This window comes from Pinus tabuliformis, chromosome 3_1, assembly GCF_031772625.1.
Source record: "Pinus tabuliformis cultivar Carrire ecotype Pingquan chromosome 3_1, CPIR1, whole genome shotgun sequence".
Lineage (NCBI taxonomy): Eukaryota > Viridiplantae > Streptophyta > Pinopsida > Pinales > Pinaceae > Pinus > Pinus tabuliformis.
Window position 1 is genome coordinate 302,072,486 of NC_142301.1, and position 21,036 is coordinate 302,093,521.

At 36.6% G+C, this 21,036-nt stretch overlaps 1 protein-coding gene across 1 annotated transcript; it reads left to right on the forward strand.

The window, feature by feature from the left end:
* The first annotated feature begins 18,776 nt into the window (after positions 1 to 18,776).
* On the forward strand, positions 18,777 to 20,170 carry LOC149186982 (uncharacterized). Its single transcript, XM_089412716.1, has one exon. The coding sequence runs from the start codon at positions 18,891 to 18,893 to the stop codon at positions 19,962 to 19,964; it is 1,074 nt and encodes a 357-aa protein (XP_089268842.1). The 5' UTR covers positions 18,777 to 18,890; the 3' UTR covers positions 19,965 to 20,170.
* Positions 20,171 to 21,036: the final 866 nt, after the last annotated feature.

Genomic DNA, 21,036 nt, shown 5'->3' on the forward strand with positions numbered 1-21,036 from the left:
CATACCTGTAACTAATTATTAAATATGGACATTAATGCCACTCCTGTAGCAGAGTAGCCCATAAAGGGTTTCCCGGAGATCATTTTTACCATATGCACGAAGGTAAATGGGGCGCTGCCGTTGGGAGGATGCAACACCTGCTACAAGAAGAAGACCAAAAATGGAGAAAAATGTTGTGGTCAATGCATGCAGCACCGATTGGAGGAATCTGAATCCAAAACCAAGCCAGATCTGGGCAAAAGCCAAACCAGGGGGTTGAACAAACATGAGAGTTTGAGCTACAGCCACAGCCAGAGGCACAAGATCTAGTTGCCACAGGTAGGCCCATTGAAGGAGAAGAGAGGAATCTTGCTTATGGGGGCCATAAACTTGATGCAAGGTCTCGTACCTTGAAATAATTACTCAACACAGCGACATGGGCATTCATGCCATACTAGCAGTACAGTCCCCTTCAAATGGTGGGAGGAAGATCAACTTTGGACATTAGGGTTTCATAAAAAGAAGCATTGTGGTATATGTAGGGAGGGGATTAAAAACAATCATTTCGAGACTACCCACTCCATTTTGAAATTTACCTGCACAGTGTCCAACAGATTTCATCCAAGATCGTGCATAAACTAAGAAACCTCTGCAATTTCTAGTTTTTTGTCATAGAAATCCTGGCAATTTCCAGTTTTCTGTCACAGAAGTCCTCGCAGTTAAAACCCAAAATCATTAAAAACAAATCATTGAAAACTAAAAACAATCGAGACTACATAGTCCATTTTGAAATTTATGCCCTTGCCATTTGAAATTTACCTGCACAATGGCCAGGAGATTCAAGCAAGATTGTGGACGATTGGACGATTGAACAACACAATAGCCAGGAGATTCAAGCAAGATCCTGGATGATTGAAATTTATGAGCACATTCAAGAAAGAGGACATGGATTCTTAGAACAGTGTTTCATGAAACCTATGGAAGTCATTATTTATATGGTTTCAAGGAAGGTAAGACAGGGATAGTTTCAGTTATAACAAGAACTTTAATCTAATGGTTGTAAATATTTTAATCGTCTAACATGAAATCAGACGGATCATAGCAAGACAAGTAAGGCAAGAGGAAATTTGATTTCAAAGGGAGACGCCTTACGGCGTAAATATTTGGTTTTTAGATTGAAACCAAATAACTATGCAATTAATGATTGGGAATGGCTTATAAAAGATTTGAACACAATATGTCCTTATGGTTGAATAAATGGCTGAAAATGGGAGAGAGAGGGGTTGATCATGTTAAAATCAGTCTTTTAGAATATTGCTTTATACTGGATGCACCTATACTACGTGCTAAAGGACATTTTAAAAAGAATTGACTCCATCATCGCTAAGTTCTCATTGGATCAGACCTGGTCTCCACAAAAAGATCCATTTAGTAAGTCTAAATACCCTCTCAAGGTTTGAAAAGGACAGCAGTTGGGGAATAAAGGACACTGAGAGCTCCAATAAGGCTTTAATAAACAAGAATTTATGGAGAGCATTACAAGATAAAGGAGTTTGGCAACAAGTTGTTAAAGAAAAATATATGAAAAACAAACAGGTTGAGGAATGGATAGAGGAGGGGTCACCAGAGCATAAGGGAGCATCATACATTTGGAGGAGTATGATGAGAAACAAACACTGACTTCTTGGGAATTTGAGATGGGACGTCGGGAGGGTAAATAGGATTAAAATTGGTTTGGATGCCGTAAAAGGAATGGAGAACATATAACAGGATACTTACATTGGGTAATCTCCTCAAAAGGGGCTTCCAAGGTCCTAACAGGTGTTTTATGAAAAAAATGTAGAAGACTTGGATCATCTCTTTCTGACATGCCCATTTGCAGTCTCAATTTGGAGAGGAGTATTACACTCTTAAACTAGAAGCAGCATAGCATTTGAGCTCCATAGATAGGTGCATTTCTCTGTGGGTTGACGAGAACAAGACATTTCGAACATTACCCTTCTATATTTTGTGGGCATATGGAAAAGTAGGAACAAGAAGATATTTGAAAGAGAGTACCCCAGATACAAGAGGCGGCTGTTTAAATATCTCTGCATATTTTATGGAAATAGGGCCAACAAAAGAGAAGGTTAACTCGAGACAAATCCAATATAAAGAGATTTGGTCACAAAATCCAGATGATTTTTTTTAAGGAGCTTCTACTAACAGGATCTGTGGCGGGGGGGGTGTTTTCTTGTATAAAAGCCTGGCAACTACCTTCAATTTTGTTGGAATAGTGGTACATGGACTAATAAAAGAGCAACGCGATTAGCTCTTTGGGGGGCACTCCTATTTGCTAACTGGCTAGCTATAGAGGATTTATCAGTTTTGGGAACCCCAAAGTGATTCTGGATTGGGTACAGAGATCCACTTTTGGGAAACCTTCCCTTATCTTCTAGATGCTACGCATCAGATATTTCATGGGATCCTTCCAAAAAGTGACTTTCAGTCATATATTCAGAGAACAGAACCAAGAGGTAGATTTTCTCTCTAAGAAGAGTTGTTTCCAAGCATCGGGAAAGATCTTCTTCACCGCTTTTGACAATGGCATCCTCATCAGCACATGGAGTTTTAATTATTAAGGACATCACTGACTGTTCACTGAGAACGATCCTCATATGTCTTTTCAAGTTTTCTGTTTATTTTCTTTTCTTTTTGAAGAATGTATGGGAAATAATATAACAATGTCGCTGAGAAGGAAAGTTAGAGAGCTAAGAAATCTGTAATGATGTTATATACCTTTAGAGACACTAGTAGATACATAGTGATTAAGATCCAAAATTATAAAATCTTCTAAGTTCTACTGAGACTTATCTAGAACATAGAGTTACATGGACATAAGATCTGTCACTACTGCAAATGTATTTACTTTTATTTTGATTAATGGAAGTTAGGAGGTTTTTTTTCTCTGAAAAATCACAAATATTTAGGCTAAAAATAAATGTGAAAAAGTATCGTATATAAGCCAATAATAATAATTAATTCTCTATCTAATCATAACCTCTTAAAAATATATATTTAAATTTAAACCCCAATTCAACATCTACAACTTGTGCAAAGTAAAAAAGCATAAAAATACATCTTAAACACAAAATAGCCTGAAGTTGCATCCAAAAAGGCAGGGCAAAGACTACAGAGTAAACAAAATGAATAATTAATGTTAACCCTGTAACCTCTAACCACCCTTCCTTTGTCTAGTAGAGACATAAAAACTCTGAATATTCAATTGTCAATAGGTGGGTGGGGGTTGTTGCGTTGGCAGTAAGCCAAAGTGCTTCTTTAGCAAAGTGCGATGCTTTGAGTATTTATCATCTGGAGAAAACCGTGTTGTAACACAAGAAACCTCATGAGATAAAAGATTTTAAAAACATCAATGCAGCAATGCTATCCTCACATATTAATGACATGACATCAAATAAAGTAGTATTATCATAAAAATAAAGGAGACATACCAGGGTGGGCTGACTGTGTTGGAGATCCTACGAGGGAATCCTTCTGCAAGAAAAAAACACATTAAATTAATGTGTGACTCAACATGTAAGTTAGTTTACGCTACATTGCATTAAATATAGAATATAAAAGCAATCATTAGTATCCCTTCATATCTACTTCCTAACAACAGTGTGGAAGCAAACTCCACACATAAGACAGCATGCCTTCAACCAAAGGTCATTTACATATCAATCTCTGTGTAATTTATACCAAGCAACATACATGGCTATCTAGTATCCAGGTTTCAAGCTTGATTAGAAAAGCATTAAAATGGGCAATCTGGGTAGTAGAGTTTAAGAGCAACGGGTTTCTGCTTGTAAGAGGATGAATGGACTCAAATATGGAGACCTTGTTTCTGTGGAAGAAAGACCGAAATCTTTTTTTGTGGATGGAGCGAAGTTCAAGAAGAATCTTATCTCTGTAAAGATATTTTATCTTTGTTGAAGGGAAAAATCCCTAGAAGATCCAAGACCATTTTTCTATTGAGGGTCAAAGCCCTAAAGGAGGCCAAGAACCTCAGTCTGTAAACAGAAGGGACTGAAACTAGATCTACTACCTAGATTGAGTTCTGAGGTCTGTTTTGTTTAGATCCATAATTATTGTCTAAGTTGACCTAGGTTGACTTGTGAATATTAAATGTACCTTTGTTGAACTGAATAATTTCTCCTAGAAAATATTGTTTGGTTTTCTCTCAAGTTTGGGCTTCCCAGGTGAAAATTTTGTGTCTCTTTATACGCTAAGTGCTTGGCTGTCTCTTTATGATCCTATTGTCATTATTGCATTATGGTTAATAACTTGTTTAAGAGATCATTGGAAGTAATTATTAGATTAGAAGATCGTGAAACATCAACATGGTATTAGAGGGATGGTAAAAAAGCAGCCTTAATAGAGTTCTAGTCCAAGTTCTGTCAACAATGCTTTTGACCAGGATAAAGAGAGACCAAAATTCTGTCTAAGGCCTTAGGAGACTGTGACAGAGGACCAATAGGTCTCAGGATTGACCTCAGGAAGGCCTCAGGACTAATTTAACAGAGGCCAAGCAGCCTCAGAAGTGGCCAAGAGGTGCGAAGGCCTGTGAAATAGCTAGTGAAGTTCTTAATAATTGGACCAAGGATATCATCAACATAATTATAAGAATTCTTAAAACCCTTTTGTTACTGATGGACTTCTAAATTGTTTTTCCAATAGGGATCCTTTGGGAGGAGGATGTTGACATTGAATTCTTAATTTGGATTCCATAAAACTCTAGCTGCTTATGAATGATAATGACATAAGCTGTTGTGAAAAATCATGGCCATGAGCAGGTCAGAGCCTGTACCAAACTAGGCGAGTGGTGATACAAGTTAAATTGTCGAAGAGGATTTGAAATCTTTTGCATCCTTATTGATGAAAATTGTTTCCCCATCAGTCTGTAAACAAAAGGGACCGAAACTAGATCTACTGCCTAGATTGAGTTCTGAGGTCTGTTTTGTTTAGATCCATAATTATTGTCTAAGTTAACCTAGGTTGACTTGTGAATATTAAAATGTACCTTTGTTGAACTGAAGAATTTCTCCTAGAAAAGATTGTTGGGTTTTCTCTCAAGTTTGGGCTTCCCAGGTGAAAATTTTGTGTCTCTTTGTACGCTAAGTTCTTGGCTGTCTCTTTATGATCCTACTGTCACTATTGCATTATGGTTAAGAACTTGTTTAAGAGAACATTGGAAGTAATTATCAGATTAGAAGATCGTGAAACATCAACATGGTATCAGAGGGATGGTAAAAAAACAACCTTAATAGAGTTCTAGTCCAAGTTTTGTCAACAATGCTTTTGACCAGGACAAAGAGAGACCAAAATTCTGTCTAAGGCCTTAGAAGACTGTGACAAAGGGCCGATAGGTCTCAAAGTTGACCTCAGGAAGGCCTCAGAACTGCTTGAATAGAGGCCAAGAAGCCTCAGAAGTGGCCAAGAGGTGCGAAGGCCTGTGAAATAACTAGTGAAGTTCTTAATAATTGGACCAAGGATATCATCAACATAATTATAAGCATTCTTAAAATCCTTTTGTTACTGATGAACTTCTAAATTGTTTTTCCAATAAGGATCCTTTGGGAGGAGGATGTTGACATTGAATTCTTAATTTGGATTCCATAAATCTCTAGCTGCTTACGAATGATAATGACGTAAGCTGTTGTGCAAAATCTTGGCCATGAGCAGGTCAGAGCCTGTACCAAACTAGCCGAGTGGTGATACAAGTTAAATTGTCTAAGAGGATTTGAAATCTTTTGCATCCCTGTTGATGAAAATTGTTTCACCATTGATTGCCTTTAGCTTCAAGGATTATATCAGAGGACACGCAGATAACATTTGTGGATTATATCTTCTACTTGTTGCATCTTGTAATCTATGTACTGAATGAATTTTTCATAAGCTAATGGTTCATCTGAGGATCTAAATGTGTAGATTACAGAGGGCTTGCTTAGGCCTGCCGTTGAGGGAAGTCTGAGGATCTCTTATGATATTTGGAGAAAAGACCTACAATTGCCACAAAGTCAAACTCTTGTTCACTATCTATGCAAAAAATTCCAGGTGATCAATGAGAGGTTTGAAATGATATGATGGCATCCAATATTGACTATAGCAGGATAAATTTGCACATGTCAAGTCTGACGAAATTTTGGGCTTTGGGTTTGTAAGCCCTAGAAGACCTGAAGCAAATCCTGAGTTAATTCTAAATTCTGTGGCATTATTGAAGTCGTGGCATAAAATCAAATATTTTGAAATAAAACCCGAGCCCCATTCTAAATTGATCTTTAGACTTTTGTTGTAGTGAGTTTGTGCTTGTTGCTATTCAAGGGTTCATTAATAAACTGATGTTTAACTTGCCATGGCTATGTTGAGCTCATAATGATGCCATTGACTATAGTAAGATTGTTGGTTGTGTCATGATTAATGTACTTAAGTATGCTGAGTGAAAGGCTGCCTGAGCTAAGATGACAATTGTTACCATGATGACCAGGAAGAGATTTTATACTGCGATGTGTATTGCTCTATCCAAGAATCTTTTTTACTAAAGCCTACTACTGCCAGTTTTGTTGAAACAAGAAGGGTATTTGGAAGAATCATTTATAACAGGAGTGCATTTAAGTATAATCTCCTCAAAAGAGGCTTCCAAGTTCCTAATATGAGAATCTCAACTCTACCTCGACCCCGACCTCATTCGTAGTCTGAAACCCCGAACTCGATGGGACCCTCCAAGCTTGGTTAGTTTTGGAACCAATCGACATAGTTTATGGTTTTTGGTGTGGCATGTTAATCCCGACCTCCAAATTAGTGAGTACAGGTGGGAAATTCGAAGCATGGCATGTTACATTGGTCTTCCATTGTAAGAGTGGGGAGCTTTACAAAGGAAAAGTGATCTCACACTTTCGCTATATCAATATAAATGTTTAACTCATATATTAATTCTTTTATAATAACTAATAATAATAATAATATATGTAATTTAATTAATTAGTTGAAATATATTTTTTAGAATTTTAATTTAATTAAGACCAATGTGGTCTATCGAACCTTAAGAAATTAAGATATTAGTGACCATTCTTTAATATTTTATTTCTATGATGGAAAAGAAGGGAGAGAAGCATTCCTAGATCACCTTATTTTTGTTGACTTAACCAATCAAGAAGGTTGGTAGTGGCAAAGATTTTGAAAACTAGAACAAATGTTTTTCAACCCTCTCCTTCGAAGGTATTTTGGGAATTGACTAGATTTCACTTTGAAGTTCATGAGAATTGATTTTTCCTCTTAACTCTAGTCAAGACATAAAAATAATTCTGGTTATGAAGATTGGGTTTGATAAGCTCCTTATAATACCTTAGCTTAAGTTTTCCCTGTAGCTCCTTATCATCCCTCAACTTATCCTTAAATTTGGAAGTAATAATATTCTTAATATTATCCCTATTCTCCAAAATGATCTCCTCCTTTATCCCCCAATGGTCTAGCCAAGACTGGGCATTCTTATGGGTCACGCCTGAACCGAAGGTGGGGGTTTTGGCTACAGTTAGAAGCAATTTTCGGGAACCTCTCGGGTTCCATGTTGTATAGCTTCTTCTTATACATGAGATACCCAATAGTAACCATGCTTTCGATTGGGCATACTTTAATAGGTGGATGGTAGAGGATTTAACCTTATGGAATAAAATAAAATATATATAAAATATTTTGACTATGAAATGAATCATGATTTTTTTTGACATGTAGCATTGATAAATGATGGTATTTTTCGTGGTAAGGTAACAAAGGTTATTTACAAATTAAGAATCTTTGTAATAAAGTGAGAGTGAATCTCCATGATTAAGAATCTTGTTAATATATGTTAACTCATATATTAATTCCTTTAATAATAATAATAATAATAAATTAGAAATTTAGTTAAATTTTATGATTTATTAATTTTGGTAACATGAGATGCATCACGAAATAAGTGTGTTGATAAATTTTCTGTAAAAAGTTGTGTGTGGAGATACTGCAATGTTGGAAGATGCCACTTATTTATGTAAAAGTAAAGAAGAATAAAGATGGTGAATACGAATTAAGAAAATAAATGAATATATTATAAAAGGCTTGGTCTAACTTATAGACAAAATAGCCTTTTTTTTTATATTTTTTCTAGTTAATTTTAACCAAAATCCTATACATATTTTAAAAACTTGAACTTTAGTTGTTTACTCTGTGGAATTCAAGTGCCCCAAGGAGTTCTAATGCAGAAATATCTCTTCCGATTAATAACATTATTAGGAATTGGTCAACATTTAGAACCAATTAATGTGGTCCATCTTCAGGACAAGGTGATAAATCAATGGATCTGTAGGAATAAATAGCATGGATGCAATGCATCCCTGCATCTTTTAAGAAACGTAAGATCAAATTTCTTCTTAGCAACTTGCAGTCGAGCCCATTCAAATTGACGAGCTTTATCAGCCATTTCCCTTCCGTGTAGGGCAATAATGTTATATCTAAGACTTATGCTATCCATAATGTAGAAATATGTCTTTCCTATCAATCACATTATCAGGATTTGGTCGAGGTTTCGAATCAACTAATGTGGTTCATGCTCAGGACAAGGTGAGAAATCAACGATTGATTTCTCACCTTGTCGTGAGGATGAACCATATTACTTGGTTCGAAACATCGATCAAATTCTAATAGTGTGATTAATGGGAAGACATATTTCTACATTATGGATCACAAAAGTCTTAGATCTAACGACGAGTTTAATTGCATTCAAAAATATATTTTAAACAACGAAAAAATCATATTCTTGATTGAAATTGTATAACAAGATAAATTCAGATGAAAAACATGATTTTGTCTATAAATTAGTTATTAATATTTTAAAAATAAATAATTAATAAATATTCATAAAAATCAATCCCTAATAAGTATGAAAACTTTAGCTTTATGATATTTTAACATTATATTTTTTATCACACTTCACCCATTTCAAAAATCATCCATATAAAAAAATTTATATAATTTTATAATTTTGAAAACTTTAACTTTATGATATTTTAAAATTATATTTCTTAGGACATCATAGCTTTATGATATTTTAAAATTATATTTTTTATCACACTTCACCCATTTCAAAAATCATCTCTATAAAAAAAATTATATAATTTTGAAAACTTTAACTTTATGATATTTTAAAATTATATTTCTTAGGACACTTCAACCATTTCGAAGATTAACCATATGAGAAATATAATTTTAAAATATCATAAAATTAAAGTCTTAATATCTATTATAAATTAATTTCTATCAATATTTATGGAACCTTTAATTTCTATCAATATTTATAGAACCTTTAATTTATATAATGAATTATTTATTGTTAAAATATTAATAACTAACATTTTATAATATATTGATTTATTTTTCTTAATTCTTATTTTCCAAATTTATTCTTCTTTACTTTTACTTAAATAACTGCCCTAGAATATATCTGCCTTTAATTCATTAGATGGCACGGAATATATTTACTTTTACTCAATTAAATGGCAGAGTGGGATTGAATATATCACATCGTCTAGGTCAATCAATCTAAAGTGGTCTTTAAAAGTTTTTATCTAAAATATCATAAAATTAAAGTCTTAATATCTATTATAAATTAATTTCTATCAATATTTATAGAACCTTTAATTTATATAATGAATTATTTATTGTTAAAATATTAATATCTAACATTTTTTAATATATTGATTTATTTTTCTTAATTCTTATTTTCCAAATTTATTCTTCTTTACTTTTACTTAAATAACGGCCCTAGAATATATCTGCCTTTAATTAATTAGATGGCATGGAATATATTTACTTTTACTTTATTAAATGGCAGAGTGGGATTGAATATATCAAATCGTCTAGGTCAATCAATCTAAAGTGGTCTTTAAAAGTTTGTATCACTGTGTCTAGTTGGCTTAATCAATACGGCTGTGCTGTTATGAAAAAAATTCTCTTTTCTTTTGCCAGTTTTATTTTTCACTTTGCCCTATTGCTTCTGAAAAAAAAAATTCTCTTTTCTTTTGCCAGTTTTATTTTTCACTTGGGCCCTATTGCTTTGAATCCACGCATCTTAATAGCTAATTCTATTTTCAATCAATCGCAATTATTTTCATCGTAATTAAATGGCAATTAGTCGCAATCGTTTCGAAAGATGAAGACCATGCCGCTACCTGTCATATTCTCTACCTTGACAGAGGAACGCGTGGGCCATTATCAAAGCGGTATGTGATAAAGAGATTGTCTCCGTTCAAATTTCAAATGTCTAATTCCAATTAATAATGTCCTAAGGCCGATCAGTACACAATTCAGCAGAGCATTTAGCTTTACAGGTTCGGCATCAGGCCTGGAATTTGACGTCTCACTGGACATATTTTAGATTTCAGAATGTATTTAATAGTTGTTGAAAACTTTTCACCGTCAAATTTGAAGTGTGTTATAATAAGTAAATTGTCAAAATGACTTCTAATTTTAAAGTTAAACCGTCAAAATTTATAATACCTATCTCTAATACCTTAAGTGCAGGTAAAGATAGCCTATAATAGAATATTATGAATATTATAATATCTCATTCTACTATACGTACAAATTATAGTACATTACATTAACTTTATGATAGTACATTACATTAACTTTATGTCATTACATTGGTGAGAATTTTAAGTGTGTTTATGCTCCTATTTATTAGGATACCAAACCCCTATGAACCAAAGATGGTTGGTATATGTTTGTAATTAGTATTATTTTTCCCTTTTTGTTATCGAATTCTCATTCTGAACTTTTGGAGTTCATGAGCTTGTTTAATTATCATCAACAAATATTGGGTTTCCATTAGATTTGGAATGTGCACGGAAATAGTAAGTTCAGAGTTCCATCCTTCCATGCATCCTTGCCTCCTTGGGCAGGAATGCAGTGTTGAAGAAAGCTTATGAGCTCTCGGTGCTTGCGATGCTAAAGTGGGACTTCTAATTTTCTCCTCAACATGGAAGTTATAAGAATTCACCAATCCCATGTGTGTGTGATGAGTATTTTCCCTAACTATTAGATTTTTATTCAACATAATTCTTTGGAATATTTGACTTCCCTCTTATTTGTTAGACTATTAATGTGTATTTCCCTAAACTGAATGTTTGATTTCTCTCATTATTATTTCTCATTTTCTATTTACATAAAGTAATGAAAGCATTTTAGGGACTTGTAAAGCTTTAGATTGATGATACTTCATAACTGAAATAAACATTTGGCAATTGATAATTATGTAGTCATTGGGTTAAGTTCCAACGGTTTTCGAAGAAGTCTTTCCTTACCCTAAGACTCAAATAGACTTATATTGGAATTTCAAAGCAATAGACTTTCTCCGATGTGTGTGCAGGGGAACATTCAATGCACTCAAAATTTGTGAAAACGAGGTATTTCTCTTAACTGAGTAGAGGTTGTAGTTTTTTGTTGGTAGAGGTTGCAGCTTTTAGTTGGCATCCTACACTCTATGAAACAGTTTGGAAAGTGGTTGTCTAATTAGGGAGGTTGGCATTTCTAAATTTACTTAGAACGTAAAATGAAGGGCATCAAAAATAAAATGTAAAAACGTCATGAAATTTTGTTTGACTCGCAAAAAAGATTTGAAATTCCAATTCTCGGCATTGCTTAATATATGTCACATTAATACTCCGCCTTCGAGAATAATGTTTAGGTTTATGTTGCAGGGGTTTTCATGGGAAATGAGCGTTTGAGCACAGTTTGAAATTTTGTGATTTCAAGATTGTTGATATTGTGATGGGGAATACTTTTATTTTAATTTTTAGTTGTAATTTATGACTATTAAAATTGTAATTGCATTTGGGAAAATTTTTAGAGACAACTTTTTTTACAAGAAGAAAAAAAAACTGTTTTTATATATGAGAATAAAAAATAGTACAAATATTTAGCAATTTTATATTGTATATGTATTTGCTCTCACATCTTGTTTTGTATAGTAGCAGTCTATACCTTTATGTCAATTGTTTTTAGACATTGCTAATATAACTTCCTATGTATATACATTTGAAACGCAGATGGAATTTAAAACATAACAAAACCTGCAACATTTTTACATGTCCCACTTATATCAAAACTTATTCAGTCTATCTTATCATCTCATAATATAAAGTATGCATATTCAAAAACATAAAAACCAGGCTCAAAACCGCCTCTTGGAAGAAATAAAGACACCAGTTTTCAGTTGGTAAGATCCCATCCACGAGAGAATGTTATCCCGGGAGTGGGAGGATCCCAGTGTCCAGTATGTTGTCCCCCAACTTAATCTCAATGTGCATCCCATCCAGTGCATCCAGTAGACCCATCTTTGACATGTTGTCCGCATTCTGGTTGTATTCCCTTCCAATGTGCTGAATCGTTGAGTCTGTGAGAGATCCCCAGGGGATCTCAATCTGTCTGAGCCATCCATGAAGTTGTGGTTGATTTATTTTATTGCTGCCCCTTACATGGTCAATGATAGTCTGTGAATCTCCATAAATGTGGATGGTGGGAATGTTTAGATAGGAAGTGAACCAAAGGAGTCCCCATAAAGCTATCGCTTCTGCCTTCATATTTGTGGTTGTATCAGCACCCCAGTGGACCCATTATTCTTGTTCCCTCGATATAATGATACAGAAAACACAGCCACATGTGCCCCTTTGTGACGCTCCATCAAAGAAACCAGCTAGATAGTCATTCTGAGGACCCATCTTTCTACGAATTGGCCGCTTGGGGCCACTCTTGTTGTCATTTGCAGAGGTATACCATCCAATAATGCGGTCAAACACATGTGTTTCATTTTCCCTATAGTTCTCAAAGATAATTTTATTGTGTCATCTCCAAATTTCCCAAAAAAATGTTAATGGGATTGTCCTCCATTGGGATATTTGTTTGCTCCACCAGCACAAACAGTCAGTGATGCTATCATATTGATTGTGTGGAAAACCAATGTTCCGAGCAATATTGCTCCAGATCTGAATAGTAATGGGGCATTTCAGAAATATATGAATATTGTCTTCCGTCGCGTTCCTGCACAATGCACATACTCCAAGCCCCTGCCAGTTCCTCTTTTGTAGGTTTTCCCAGGTCAAGTTCTTGTTTTTCCAAACAAGCCAAAGAAATAAAATGATCTTACTAGGTATTCTAGATTTCCAAAACTTATAAAACCAACATACCTCTGAGTTTGGTACCTCGTAGTTGTAGAAAGTATTATAAACTTCCACCACCACTACGCCTCCTTCTTTCATTTTTCCAAGGCAAGCAATCCAATCGCCGCCAGCCTCCCAATTGACACCTACCAATTTCATCTCAGTCCTGATCTGCTCCCATTCCCGTGCCATCAGACCCTCTAGTCCCATCTCCCTCGATCTTTTCCAAATAATTAAATATCCATGCCATAGCCTATGGCTTGATTCCAATAGAAAATGCCCTTATTGTTTATACATTGGATGAGTCTAGATAATGGACATAAATCTCGATCCATACCTAAAATTTGGTCCTAGCCAATTAGTATCTTATGTCCAGATCCAAAGATCCAACATAAGTTTTGCAGAAAACTATGCCTGATTTTGTTTAAGCTGAGCCATATGGCCGACCTCGAAGTAGTCCCAATGAGCTCCCTATGCATCCAAACAATAAATTCTTTGTCTTTGAGGTATTTATGTCTAATAATATTCGACCATATGCCCTCCCCAAAAATACCTCTCCACAATGTTTTTTGTAGCAACGCCCATCCAAAACACCTCAAATCCAAGATCCCCCAACCACCCAGTCTTTTTGGTATTGTAATGGAGGCCAAACTAGCTAGATGGTACTTGTATGTGGTGGTCGATCCTGACCAGATATATTTTGCCATGATCCTGTTAAGTTTCTTCATAATGGTGCTCGGGAGGCAATATAAATGGGCCCAAAATACTCCCAGCTGTGTGATCACCGATTGGGTGAGAGTAATGTGTCCACCCAGTGATAGACATCTGTACTCCCACCCAGAGATATTTTTATAGTAATGATCCACTAACCACATCCAATCATTTATCCTGTATTTATTGGGTTTGATATGATATCCCACGTATTTCATGCCCCTTACCAATACATCAACCCCCACCCCAAATATTCTTCAGATGTATGCAATGTCCTCCAGATCACAATAGCCATATATAATGATAGACTTATGTAGATTCATGAATAGTCTCATGGCATTCCCAAATTTAGTAAAGATGTGGAATAAAGCCAACCATGAAAACCTATTGATCATTCCCATTATCAGCACAAAGTCCAAAAAAAACTATGTGAAATCCTGATATTTCGGCCTAGTACCAGTGCACAAAAATCACCCTCAGCCACAACTTTCTTAATATGAAAACTTCGTCCATCCATTGCTAAAATGAATAATAATGGAGAGATGGAACATCCATGTCTAAGGCCCTGGCTCGCCCCAAAAAAACAAGTAGGATATCCATTTATAATAACAACATATCTAACATTAGTGGTGCAAGCCATGATCCATTATGCATTCCTGACCTATATACCAATTTTTTGCAAGACCATCCTTAGATATCCCCAGTATAGGCAATCATATGCCTTTTGCAAGTCGACCTTCATAACAATAGCATTTAGTTTTTTGGTGTGGATCGAATGGAAGCATTCTTGAGCAGTGGCCACAACATCGTGGATCTGTCTGTTCTATAGGAAACTGCACTATTCGGACGATATATATTTTGATAGGGTGTGCTTAATCGTGCCCGCAATAGTCTTGGATATAATCTTATATATAAGATTACAAAGCGAAATGGTCTGATAATCCATGAAGGATCCAATGGATGTCCTTTTTGGAATGAGGGCAATGTATGTCGAACATATATAAGGATGGATATACCCCCTGATCCTCGATTCTTCCACCATTGCCAGGAGATCCTCCTGAAGAATGTCAAAAAAATGTGTAAATAGTTCTACTGTCCATGCATCAAGTCCTAGGCATTTGTCTCTTTTAAAATATTTGAGCACTTACAAATTTTCCTCCCTAATGACCTCTTTATATAGGGTCGTGTTTGCATCATCATCAAACATGTTGGGATATATGTCCACCCCCCAAATCTGGTTCTTGGCATAATCCTCCCCTCTGCGTCTATAAGCCTTTTCAAAATGTTGGACAACTGCGTTACTTATATCCTATTGAGATTGTATCCGGTTCCCTTTAGTGTCAATTATCTCCCATATGGAGTTCACCTTTCTTCTGTGATTGGCAAATCTGTGGAAGAATTTTGTATTTCTATCACCTTCCCGGATCCATATGGCTCTACTCTTTAGGCACCATGTAGCCTCCCGAACTTGTAGAATATGCTTTCTTTTTTGTTCCACTGAGTGTATTGCAGCCCTTAGTGACACCAGGGGATTGTGTTGTAACAATTGTGGACACAATATATCCAATTCATCGGATATATCTTTTAGATCTTTTTTCATTTGGGATCTCTTCCTCCTATCCCATTCTTTTACCACCACCTTTAGGTCTCGTAGTTTTCCTAGAATATTCAACATAGGTGAGATATCCTATGCTTTGTCCCTTTTCGAGACATCCCGCACGAGAGTGTCAAATTCTAGGTCCTCCAACCACACTCAATTAAATTTGAATGGCAACCCATGTCTGAGGTCCCCTCGCCTCCATTGGAGAATAGGTCTCTGGTCAGAAATAAAGTTATTAATGATGCCCGATTGGATGGAATCGAGTCTCACTATCAATTGTTCGTGAAGAAGAAATCTATCCAGCCTTTTTTCCACATATCCATCACTGGTCCTTCCTTCATCCTAGGTAGGAGAAATCTTCGAGGCACATATATCCATGAAAATGTGATCAATAATGATGTCTTTTATCAGATTTTCCATGGCGTCCACTTTTCTAGATCCCCCCCAAACCTCATCCATCCCAATAGTGCAATTCATATCCCCAGCCATGATAAGGGATTCAAGTACCAAACCAGTTTTTCCCAGAACGTGTTCTAGTCTTTATACAGGGCATATATATTGAGTATATGTATGTGTCCCGGGAGCCCTCTAATTTTTCCAGCGAGTAATATGCTTGCAAAACAAGAAAAAAACTTCATATAGACCCATTTTGGGTCCTGTAGAGTGACCAAACCCCCCGAGAGGTCTGCAACATCTATCGCCGCCATATGCCAATCAGGGAGCATCTTCCTAAAATATGTAATCATCTATTGTGCTGAGTGCATAGTTTCCTGGAGAAGCATGATATAGGGACGGGTCGAAAGGAAGAGTTCTTTGAAGGCCAAAAATTTTGGAGCAGCCCCTAGAACCCGAATATTCATAGATAAGATGAAATTCATGTTAGTCCAGGGGCAAGCATATTTTCTTTGAAGGCTCGAGGAGAGATGGATGATGTGATGGGGATGTCAACCAATGCATGTGGAATGGAGACACCTAATGGCACATAAATCCTTCGCAAAATTGTGGTCCAAAAAAGGGAAAATGAATATATGCCTTATCACATAGAAATCCTTTGCATGTTTGTGGTTAAGAAAGAGGCAAAATTTGTTGTGGTTGAAATAGAGGTAGGATATTTATTTCTCAGAAACTCATGTCAATTCCGACAGAGGAAACTGCCAAAAAATTCTGGGTACAACATTAAAAGGGAAACAAGCGGGTGGCTTGGATTCAATCCTAGGTGTATTGGGGCAGAAGACAAGTGAGTGGCTTGGATTCTCATAGAAAAGGAATTTAGAGGGGGCTTTCCAAAGTCTATCAATTTAACTTCGGATTTGTCCAAAATTCAACAATGATTATATTATTGGGGAGTCCCTATTAGGTGTTCAAATTGTTACAAAACTGGACACCTTTTTCCTTAATGTCCTCGTCGCCCTGGTGGTAAGTAGAAGAAAAAGTTCCGTGCAGAAAATATTCCTGTTTCGGCATATGAAAGAGAATATATGGCAAATGAATGGACTAACACCATGGAGGTTTTCCGGGCTCCTGTCAAAACAAATGGCGTCCTATCTTCACCGAAAGGTCGTTCCCTAGATCAATCTGTCAGTCTTCCGCATTCTCGATCTGTATCAGTGGACCCTGTAAATCGTAATATTAACTATTCTGCTGATCGCCCGGTCATCCACTATCTCTAAAACTCCTTCGCTGTCTTTTTATGACCTGTCGGCCAAAGTGACGGGTTTCTCTAACATTTCTCCGCCTCATGAACTGGAACCAGACCCTGAGATCCCCCTCCCTCCTGCATCTACTAAGCCTGCGTATATTGAATCTGCATCCGCTCATATTCAATACATATCTTCATTGCCTCAATCCCCTTCCTCTCACATTCATCCCACCCTGAGATTCCCGTCTTACCCATCCCATGGTCGAACTTCTGATATAAATGATAAATCTCCATATAAAGCTCACTCCCCTAAACCTCCATCCCTTTGACGTGTTTTTGACCGCAAAGGAAAGGCCCCATATGTTCCAATTTTCCCTTCACAATCCCCTCGTTCCTCTCCCCGTAATTCGTTCGATCAAGATATTGAACTCCTTCTAAAAAGAGCGTCTTTGAAACTTCAGCCATTAACAGTCCATCAACCCAATCGTTCCCTCTTACCCAATATTAGCCCTAATTTGGCTGGAAACATAATTGTCCGTCGCAAAGAGAAGCGTGGTAGTAGAGACTTTCGGGGTAGGAAGGGAAGACATGATTTGTCAAACCAGGATCTCTCCTTAATTGACATTCCTATTACAGAAGTTGCTGCTAAAGATATTCTTGACAAAAGGCCTCTTAGAGCAAGCCAGCCTAATGATGTCCCCAAATGATCGACATACTATCAATGAACATTCGGGGCCTTGGAGCTGATCCCAAATTTCTGGCCCTAAAAAATATTTTTGTCTCTTCAAAATCTAAAATGCTTCTTATACAAGAAACCATGCATGACAGCTCACAAACCATTTCTTACTTCAGGCGGATGCTACCATCATGGCATATGGTTGCTTCAAATGTTGTGAGCATGTCTGGAGGATTAGTTGTATTATGAGATCCTAAATGGATTACGGCTGCTGCTTTTCAATGTTTCGCTGGCATTCTTGTTCTGGCCCGCTTCCGTGGCTCTACAGACCCCATTCACATATTGAATATTTATGCTCCATATAAAAATCGGTTCCCTTTCTGGAATTATCTGCTTTCTTTTGAACTACTTGAAATTGACTCTTTGATAATTGGCGAAGATTTTAATTGCACCTTGTGTAACGATGAAATATGGGGCAATGGCAGGAAATATGATCCGATGGGGAGATTCATTTGGGAATCCATTATACAAAATAATTTTATTGACACCCTTCCTGTTAATCAGGGTCCAACTTGGGACAATGGGCGATCAAATAATTCATTTCTGGCGAAAAGATTAGATAGATTTCTCTTTCATGAAAGATTGATTGAAAGATATGGCTTTCCTACAATGAACATCATACCATCTTTCATATCTGATCACCGTCCCATTTCTATTCAATGGAAATATTGTTGGAATTAATGCTTACATTCCATATTTGAGAAATTGGTTTTTGATGGTTGAGAAATTCTCTCAATCACTCTCTCTAAATAAGGAATAAGTTGGATCTCAAAAACTCTATTTAATAGAGTGATCTGAATGTAATCTGTGTGTGTGAGTGTTTACACATACACCATTTGTGCATAATATATGTTTGAGTTTTTGTGATTGTGTGATTTTAGCTGTTTCTATCATGGTATCAGAGCACAGGATCAGAGGCCTGTGTATTGTGAGTCCAAATCCATTTTTTTTGTGTTTGTCCATCATAATCGACGTTGTTTTTATTTCTGTCTTTTAATGCCCGGTGCTGAACGCAAACGCGAGACAGGTATGCTGGACCTGCCAGAGAGCTGTATATCTGCCATTTTCTCCTTTACTATGCCGCGCGACATTAGCAGACTGTCAGTTGTCTCCAAGCTCTTCAAATCTGTGTCCTATTCGGACGATCTCTGGAACAAATTCCTTATGCCTGGCTTTATCCAAATTGCTTATTATTACTATTTTTCAAACGGTTCGATGCCCAAAACTTCTTTAAACAGTACAAGTGATATAGCATCTGTGAATCTTTTTAGAGAAAATGGAACGAAAGGGGTGTCACCAATATGGTCGGATCTGAAGATAATGGTTGCAGAAGCGAAGAAAGTGATGGGAATTCGGAGCTTTCAGATATTTGTAGCTCAAGGGGTCATGGGATCATTTCCATGGTCGGCTCTATCGTTTGTACCCATGTGGCTGGAGCTCATTGGCTTCTCTCATGAAGAGACTGCATTTCTGATGACTCTGTTTACCGTGGGGTGTTCCCTGGGTGGATTGTTTGGAGGGCGAATGGGGGACGTTATTGCCAGACGCCTTCCAAATGCTGGAAGGATTATTCTTTCGCAAATAAGTGCAGGTCTGGCTATTCCTTTGAGTGCAGTTCTGCTGCTAGTTATGCCTCATGATCCTTCTACTGGGTTGGCACATGGCCTAATGTTTTTCATCATGGGAATCTTCATATCATGGAACGGAGCTGCCACCAACAATCCCATATTTGCAGAAATTGTACCTGAAAAGGAAAGAACAACTATCTATGCCTTGGACCGATCATTTGAAACAATCCTCTCATCCTTTGCTCCGCCAGTGGTTGGCATTCTGGCCCAACATGTACACGACTCCAGATTCGAGGTGCTTGCGGAATTAACAGTGGTTTCGTGGTTGGAGGTCCGTGGTCAAATCGACTGCAGGCTTTTGTCTCCGGATACCAACTACAGAGTGGTGTTTGTCCTTAAATTCAGAGAACGTCAGTTTGGGTGGACAATGCCAGTTACTTTTTCAATTACAACGCCGGACAGAGAACAGATGGAAAATACATTTGTGATTATATTAGTTTAATTTCCATTATTATAAAATGTTTTGAAGAAATCAAGAAGTAGTAGTAAGGCTCAATATGGATGGTTGTCCAGATAGTATGGCAGTTGCGGATCTAGGGAAGGATCCCTCATTAGTGGTAGACGTGGTGGTTTCCTAATGAGGTTATGCGACAGATTGGGATGCTGTCCAGTAATTGACTTCGGGAGGTCCTTGATTCGGGAGTTGAGGAAGGGAACTCAGGAATCCAACTTGCCAACTACACCTTTCCGAGGGTTATGAGGCAACTTGATGGAGCATCTACTGATAAGCTTGATTATTTTGTTATTTTCATGTAATGTAATCATTAAGGGGGGATGTTGGAATTAATGCTTACATTCCATATTTGAGAAATTGGTTTGTGATGGTTGAGAAATTCTCTCAACCACTCTCTCTAAATTAGGAATAAGTTGGATCTCAAAAACTCTATTTAATAGAGTGATCTGAATGTAATCTGTGTGTGTGAGTGTTTACACATACACCATTTGTGCATAATATATGTTTGAGTTTTTGTGATTGTGTGATTTTAGCTGTTTCTATCAAATATGCTGGACGCAGGTTTGGATATCTATTCAAGTTCAACCGTACATTGCTTGCTGACAAACAATTCAACAAATTTATAAATGATACTTGGAAGCTATCTCCCATGCAGGAAAATGATTCTTCACTGCATTTTCTAGATCGCCTGCAATTTCTTCGAAAGGAGGTTAAAAAATGGCAAAAAGAGAAATCGACCTCCAATAGAAAGGAACTGAAGGATATATGTAGGAAACTGGAGTACTTATCTACACTTTTTAAATATCCCTCCATGTCGTCCACCATCAAAAAACATATATGGGGTTTAGAAAAAAGAAAACAAAAGATATTAGAAGAAGAAGAGGCCACTTGGAGGCTTAAAAGTCGAGCATTATGGCTCAGAGAGGGAGATAAAAACACCAAGTTTTTTCACAGGTTTGCAAATAAGAGGAGGGAGGCAAACGCTATTTGGGAGATCAAGGATGAGGTAGGAAATTCTCATTCCTCACAGGAGGCAATTTCTAGAGAAGGTGTGAAATTC

What these genes read in the sequence shown, in the direction of transcription:
- LOC149186982 (XM_089412716.1), top strand. Translation starts at nt 18,891, where the DNA reads ATGCCCGGTGCTGAACGCAAACGCGAGACAGGTATGCTGGACCTGCCA.